Source organism: Moschus berezovskii, chromosome 3, assembly GCF_049115385.1.
Source record: "Moschus berezovskii isolate FMDL1 chromosome 3, NW_MosBer_1.0, whole genome shotgun sequence".
Taxonomy (NCBI): Eukaryota; Metazoa; Chordata; class Mammalia; order Artiodactyla; family Moschidae; genus Moschus; species Moschus berezovskii.
In genome coordinates this window covers 54,498,107-54,506,070 of record NC_142462.1, presented here as the reverse complement: position 1 = coordinate 54,506,070, position 7,964 = coordinate 54,498,107, and the positions used below count along the sequence as shown (strand labels likewise).

The 7,964-nt window shown below is 47.0% G+C and overlaps 1 protein-coding gene across 8 annotated transcripts in view; it reads left to right on the top strand.

The window, feature by feature from the left end:
- Nucleotides 1–4,354: 4,354 nt before the first annotated feature.
- Nucleotides 4,355–7,964, top strand: part of SRPK2 (SRSF protein kinase 2) — a 248,353-nt gene continuing 244,743 nt past the window's right edge. For 6 of the 8 annotated variants that reach the window (XR_016036973.1, XR_016036971.1, XM_088834228.1 and 3 more), the window contains exons 1-2: nt 4,355–4,483; nt 4,572–4,626. Coding sequence is in view for 4 of the 8 variants with exons in the window: in XM_088834228.1 (XP_088690354.1) it covers nt 4,468–4,483; nt 4,572–4,626 (71 nt within the window). In the remaining 4 variants the exon portion in view is untranslated. Of the gene's footprint in view, nt 4,484–4,571; nt 4,627–7,964 lie in introns of those variants that run through there. The other 2 variants (XM_088834222.1, XM_088834230.1) reach the window with 2 other exon arrangements.

Sequence of the window (7,964 nt, the reverse complement as noted above, 5' to 3'; positions counted from 1 at the left end):
GACAAAAATGCTTTAAAATCATTGTGGTGCTGGTTGTGCAGTCATGTGAATATATTAAAAAACAGTGAATTTTGTTCTTTAAGTGGGTGAATAATATGATATGTGAATTATTTCTTAATAACGCTGTTAAAAATAATAAAGTGGTTTCAAACTCAGATTTCTTTAGGAACCAAAACTGGAGAAAAGACTGGTTATGAAGACCCAGTTAGGGATAGCACAAGGTTTCCTGGAACATTTTGTGCCAGAAAGTAAAGAGGTACTCAGAAACTGATTGGAACATGTCCAAAGACACTGAAATTTGAATGTGTCTTCCCTGGTCAAATGCGGGACAATTCAAGAATCAAAAATCAAAGAGATAGTAATTACTGTCAATACTGATACTAAAGACAAGAAACAAAAATTGAGACAAAAATAAACAGAAAACAGAGGAGTGTCAGGAGAAGTGAAAGCTCTTCCTTATGTAAGCATGTCACCTAACTCCATAGACAGGAGGACAGGATCATAACATCATTATTGTCCAACCATTAGAGTAATGATGGATTCAGGCAAACATCTTGGATACATGCTTGGCCATGGAGTGAAGGATTCTTGGAAAAGGGTACTCGGTCTAAGTATTACCCTGCTGCTGCTAAGTCACTTCAGTCGTGTCCGACTCTGTGCGACCCCATAGACGGAAGCCCACCAGGCTCCCCCGTCCCTGGGATTCTCCAGGCAAGAACACTGGAGTGGGTTGCCATTTCCTTCTCCAATGTGGGAAAGTGAAAAGTGAAAGTGAAGTCGCTCAATCGTGTCCGACTCGTAGCGACCCCACGGACTGCAGCCTACCAGGCTCCTCCATCCATGGGATTTTCCAGGCAAGAGTACTGGAGTGGCTTGCCATTGCCTTCTCCGAAGTATTACCCTAGTTTTTGTTTTTTTCAAATGAGAAGAAATTCACCAAACATGTTAATCATTTTACAGAGAACAATTCAGTGGCATTTAGTACATTTGCAGTGTTTTGCCACCATCACCTTTCCCTAACTCCAAAACATTTTTATCACTACAAAATAGAACCTCTTATCCATTGAACAATTGCTCCTTATTTCCCCTCTCCCCAGTCATGGACCGTCACCAATCTCCTTTCTATGGACTGACTTATTCTGAATGTTTCATATAAATGGAATAGAACACTAGATGACCTTTTGTGTCTGGTTTGTTTCACTTGGCATAAATGATTTTGAGGTTCATCCACATTGTAGCATCTACCAGTGCTTCATTCCTTTTTATGGCTGAAAAATATTTCATTGTATGTCAATACCACAGTTTGTTTATCCATTCATATACAGGTGGATATTTGGGTTGTTTCTAATCTTTTGGCCACTATGATTAGTGATGTTCTGAACATTTGTGTGCAAGGATTTGAATGCCTGTTTTCAATTCTTTGGGATATACACCTAGGAGTGGAACTGCTGATAATTGTATATTTAGGCTTTTGAGGAATTGGGAAACAATTTTACACAGTGATTGCACCATTTTACATTCCCACCACTAATGTATGAGTATTCCAATGTCTCTTTATCCTCACTGACACTTGCTTTTCATTATGAAAAAATTATAGTCATGCTTGTAGATGTGAAGTGCTATCTCATTTTGGTTTTGCTTTGCATCTGTCTAATGATGCTGTACATCATTTCATGTTGATGTATCATCTTTTCATGTACCCGTTCAGTTCAGTTCAGTTCAGTTCAGTCGCTCAGTCGTGTCCAACTCTTTTCGACCCTATGAATCACAGCACGCCAGGCCTCCCTGTCCATCACCAACTCCCGGAGTTCACTCAAACTCATGTCCATCGAGTTGGTGATGCCATCCAGCCATCTCATTCTCTGTCGTCCCCTTCTCCTCCCGCCCCCAACCTTTCCCAGCATCAGAGTCTTTTCCAGTGAGTCAACTCTTCGCATGAGGTGGAGTTTCAGATTTAGCATCAGTCCTTCCAAAGAACATCCAGGACTGATCTCCTTTAGAATGGAGTGGTTTAGCCATTTGTTAATCTTCTTCGGAGAAATGTCTAAGTCTCTTGCCCATTTTTCACATAAACTACTTTTTAAATACAAAGGGAAAAAATGTATCTTTACCATGGAGTAATGATTACAATGTAACATCACCAATAATAGTATACACGTTGTATCCCTTTTGATGTAAAATGAACTTAATATCACCTATTTAGTGTAGATGACAAAATTATTTAACTTGAATCTAATAGGGAGCAGATGACTACAAACTGAACAACATTCTGCAAACAGTATAATTCTTCAAAAAAGTGAATGTTATAAAAGCAAAAAACAAAACTAGGGATTATTCTAGACTACAGGAGCTTAAAAAGACATGGCGATTAAATGTAATGCATGATCTTTGATTGTATTCCTGATTGAGAAAAAGGTCCACTAAAAAGGACATTTTGGAGATTTGAATATGGCCGCTGTATGTTACTTATAATACTAAATTTTCTTGCAGTGATAATGGAATTATGATTACGTCGGAGAGTATCTTTGTTCTTAGTAGACACTCATGGAAATATTTAGGGGGAAATATTAAAAAGCAGAGACATTACTTTGCCAACAAAGGTCTGTCTAGTCAAGTCTATGGTTTTTCCCGTGGTCACGTATGGATGTGAGAGTTGGACTGTGAAGAAAGCTGATCGCCAAAGAATTGATGCTTTTGAACTGTGGTATTGGAGAAGACTCTTGAGAGTCCCTTGGACTGCAAGGAGATCCAACCAGTCCATTCTAAAGGAGATCAATCCTGGGTGTTCATTGGAAGGACTGATGCTAAAGCTGAAACTGCAATATTTCTTTGGCCACCTCATGCGACGAGTTGACTCACTGGAAAAGACTCTGATGCTGGGAAAGGTTGGGGGCGGGAGGAGAAGGGGACGACGGAGAATGAGATGGCTGGATGGCATCACCGACTCTGTGGACATGAGTTTGAGTGAACTCCGGGAGTTGGTGATGGACAGGGAGGCCTGGCGTGCTGTGATTCATGGGGTCGCGGAGAGTCGGACACGACTGAGCGACTGAACTGAACTGAACTGAACTGATGAAAGAAGCTGGGGAACCAGAGTCAGTTACTAAGGGGTAGGCATACTTGATTTGAATCCTAAAGATCCGTATTTGCTGTGATTCATGGGGTCGCAAGGAGTCGGACACGACTGAGCGACTGAACTGAACTGAACTGACTGAGTAACAAAATCTACTAAAAACTCAAATGATTTATCATAAACAACACACCCCCTCCACACACACAGGGAAAGCAAATCTGGGGAAACGTTCAAAATTGGTGAATATGGGTTAATACGGATGTTCTATAAACTATATATTTTTCTCAACTTTTCTGTATTTTTGATATTTGATAAAATAAGAAATAAAGTATTGCAAAAAGCTCTTTAAGTTCAAGCAGCGCTGTTCCGGTTGGTTTAAGAATCTTTAAAATACAACTAGCTACTCTCATGAGCTAAGAATACAGTTGACAGAGTGATCAGGATGAGTATCTTTCAAAAACATTTTGTTCCGCAATCAAGTTGATTAGAGTCAGCTAGGCCTAAATTTGAATCATTGTTGGATAAATTCTTTAACCTCTTCAGGAGTCAATTTCCTCTTAGTAAGGAATAACTCCTTGGTGGCTTGCGTTAAAATTGTTATACACATGACATTTATCGAACTGGACTTTTAATTCCTGTGCAAAAGCTTAATCCTACTCTGTTTGCATCTTCTCCTTCTTTACACTCAAGCAATCCTGTGGAGTAGGTAAAGATGAGAGATAAAATGACTTTTCCAAGGTCACACAGCTCGTGAAAGATCCAGGTTTCTTTTGGTTCTGTGCCCTTTCCACACCCGCCGGGGAGGAAGAAGCGGCGCTCATGGGGATGCAAGGATGCAGAGGAGCAAAGGGGGAGAAGAGGCCGCGTGAGGAAAGGTGGTGTGAGACTCGCGGAGGCGGCGGCCAGGGAAGAGCGCATGGAGAGCCGTGTGGCGCGACCGGCCGGGGTGGGTAGGAGAGCGGCTGTGGTTGGAGAGGCAGGGTCGCGCGGGCCGGGCGCCGGGGAGAGGCAGGAGGCCTGGGCCAGCCGCGGGGGCGCGGGAGGCGGAGGCCCGGGCGGCGGGCTGCGGCGGGGGAGGCGTGGGAGGGAGTGGCGGTGGTCGTGGCAGGGGGGCCGCTTCCGCACAGGTAGGCCAGTCGCGTGGGCGCGGGGCGCGCGAGCGGGGGCGGCGCGGGGGTCTCGACCCCGGCGGCGAGCGGGCCGGGGGCGGGGCCGGCCGGGGGCGGGTTTTTCTGGGCCCCCCGCGGGAGCGGCGGCGGCGGCGGCGGCGGCGCAGGCGCGGTTCCCGCCTCCTCCCCGGCCGGCGGAGCGAGTGAAGGCGGCAGCTCGGCTCGGCTCCCGCGTCGCTGCTGTCGCCGCCGCGAAGCCCCCCGCCCCTCTGGCGCCGCGTCGGGATGAGTTCCCGGAAAGGTGAGCGGCCCACGGCGTCCTCTCCTCCCCGCCACGTGGCCCCGCAGGCCGGCCTGCCCAACCGTTAATGTGTGTCTTCTCTCCTCAGTGCTGGCCATTCAGGCCCGAAAGCGGAGGCCGAAAAGGGAGAAACATCCGAAAAAGTGAGTCCACACAGCGCTTAGTCCCCAGACGCCCGCCCCCGCCCTGTCGGGGGTTGCCCGCGACCGAGCAGGGGAAAGTTGCCCGGATTCCTGGAGCCGGCGGGCGGGCTGATCCCCCGGGACGCCGGCGCTCGCCGCCTGCGCGCCCCGCGGGCCGCCCGGGGGGAGGGGCGGCGGGCGGGGGAGGGGCGCGCGCGCCCGCGGCCGGCGGCGCCTCCGCGGACCCCGGGCCTCTCGGCCGTCGGGGCGGCCGGACGGGGAGGCGCGGGGCGCGCGCACCCTCCCCTCGCTCTCCTAGCTGGCCCGGGGTCGCGAGCCTTCCAGGAAGGGGCGCTGGCGTCCGGCGCCGCGTCCGGGCGTGAGGCTGCGGCATCGCTCCTACCTGGGCGCCGGGGCGCTAGAGGAAGAGGAGCCGAGAGTGTGTGTGCGTGTGTGTCTGTGTATGTATATGCGTGTTGCCTCCTCTTCCTCCTCGGCCCCCGCCTCTCGGCCTTTTTGCTGAAAACCCGAGCTGGTTGTCAAGTGGTTTTTCTCGGGCGTGTTCCTGGCGCGAATTCAGCTCCGATACCTGTGCGTTTCGGCGCTTGGGTGTTTTTTTTTTTTTTTTCCGAAACTTTCTGCCCGGGCCGAGCGTGACTTCGCTGAGCCGCGGCTGCGCCCGGGTCTGGGGCTGCGCTGGGCGGGTGGGCGTGTGCGCAGGCGGTCCCCGGCGTGGCTGCCCTGCCCCTCATTGTGCCGGGAGGAGATGAATAGGGTGGTGATATTTCAAACGTGCCAGCCGCCAGCCTCCTCCAGCTTGGCCGCGGAGCGGAGTGGGAGCGGCCGGCGCCCGGGAAGCCTTTCCTGGAGAGCTGCTCCGAGACCGCAGAGCGCCGCCGCGTCTCCTTTCCCTTTTTCCCCCCTAATTTTGAAGAATCTACTAGCGTTCAGAATCTTTACTCCTCCTCCTAGATTTGTGGCTTCGCTCTTCCATTTGAGCGAGAACTACTCTGTGGTTTATTTGGTATTATAGGGATAGTCCGTGATCATCTTTAAATAAAATCAAGAAGCATTTATCGTTGGTTTGTTTTCTTTGGGGCACGAGCCTGCAGCATCTTAGACTTTTCCACTTCCCATTCACTCTGGTGTCTGCCTAGCGAATTTCGTAACCATTGGTGGCGTCTATGAAAGCTGCATAAGTCATTGCTAATGTGATGTATCATGATATTTACTTGAACGTATGTTCAGGATGTCACAAAATGTTGATACCTATATAATAAAGCAAGCACCCCTCCCTCAAGCCTACTAGAATGAGGGAAACATTTATTAAGAGCTTAAATCGGTGGGTAAAATTTGAATTTTTAAGATTTTAAATCGCAGTGGATATTTGGTAGATTTAGGTATTTTAAAAATTAACGCTATCAATCAGTCTTATATTTGAGGTTTCCTTTGGTAAATGATAGAAATTTAGCCCATAAGTAAGGAGAACTGTAGTGTTTTGGCTCTTTGAGTTTTGGTCACGACTTTCAAATTTAAGCATTTCTTCCTACATAGCCCATTTTGTTCAGAAAAGTTAAAAGGAGTTGGAAAAAAGCATGCCCTTAGTTTTGGGGATGGCTCTGTATGAGGGTGTGTAGATGGATATATGTATATGTAGATCTGTTTGATTGAGGCAGGATCATTTTTCACTTAATTCTTTGAATCATGGCAGTATTATTTTAAAGGAATCCTTGATATCATTGAATATCATGAATATATTTATTTATAAATTTATATTTATTCATAAATATCATGAATATATTTATTCATATATTCAACAAGTATTTGTATGCCTTTCCTAGAATACATTGGTAGAGCTTTGAGCAAGAAAAGCAAAGTTTATGAAGCTTTCTCTCTTTGGGGGGCTTCAGAACCGATGACAAGACGATTCTGGGTAATGCCATGAAGATGGGGTGCATTAAGTACAGTGATAGGTAACATTTGAAAACTGTGCCGCTCAATTTGCTGCTCTATTTTCATGTATCTATCCTTGGTGATAATCCTGTGAGGCAGACACTGTAGTTATCACCACTTTACAGATGAAGCAGAGGCATAGCATGAGTAAGCAACGTGTCCAGCTGACTGAGACCAGAGCTCACTCTCAGTTCTCTGAGGTGGCATTTGAACAGAATTTAGAATAAAGAGAAGATGGGAGTATGGCAAAGGCCCTGGGGGGGAATGGGCTAGGAATGTTGGAGGAACCCAAAAGTCGGAGTGGCTAGAATGCTACTGGAGAGGATGGTGATTTGGGAGTAGTCGAAATGGGTAGGGCCTGGCCTTGTAGGTCCCAGAGGCACATAGATAGGAGTGGGAGGATCTGATTCCTATTTTTAAAAGCTGTTAATGTGGAGAATGGATTATGAGTGGCGGGAAGAACTACACCCTGAGAACTTGCCTTCCATAGTAATAGCGGAGAACTCTGGGGACTTGACTTGAAGTGGTGTGGGGAGAGAAGTGATGGTGGAGGGACTTCAGGAGACTGGTAGCCTCAGAGGTTTTCCTCATTTTACAGACAGCTCCGATGGAGAGTAAGGTCATACAGTTAGCTTAGTTTGAACCAAAATTCAGGTCTCCAGATGCCCAGTGTTTTTTGGTTTTTACTTAGTTTTCCAGAGCGGGAGAGGGAGTAATAGATCTAATTTTAAACTGTATTAGTATAATGACTGGCATACTTGAATTATATGACTATATAGGCCTGGCTTGGTACAGTATGATCTACCTTTATTATTATCTGCTTGTATGTACAAGTGCTACTTCATTCATTTTAATTCAGTTCAGTTCTGTGAGGTTTTATGACTTGAACCACTTCCTGTAGGCTCCATTTTTAGAATGCTAGTATTTGTAGTTGTGAGAAATGAGATTAAGATATTTCAACTGAGATTGTTAGCTTGTCAGATTGTCACTGATTTTAGTTTGCTGATTATTAATTGTGCTGCTTTGTGAGTAACAGGCAGCAGGGAAGAACTACAGTGTCATTCAAGCACAAATCAAACCTTCAGTTCAGTTCAGTCGCTCAGTCGTGTCCGACTCTCCGCGCCTCCCTGTCCATCACCAACTCCCGGAGTTCACTCAAACTCATGTCCACAGAGTCGGTGATGCCATCCAGCCATCTCATTCTCTGTCGTCCCCTTCTCCTCCCGCCCCCAACCTTTCCCAGCATCAGAGACTTTTCCAGTGAGTCAACTCGTCGCATGAGGTAGCCAAAGTATTGGACTTTCAGCTTTAGCATCAGTCCTTCCAATGAACACCCAGGATTGATCTCCTTTAGAATGGACTGGTTGGATCTCCTTGCAGTATTGGCTAAAATACATGTCTTGCGA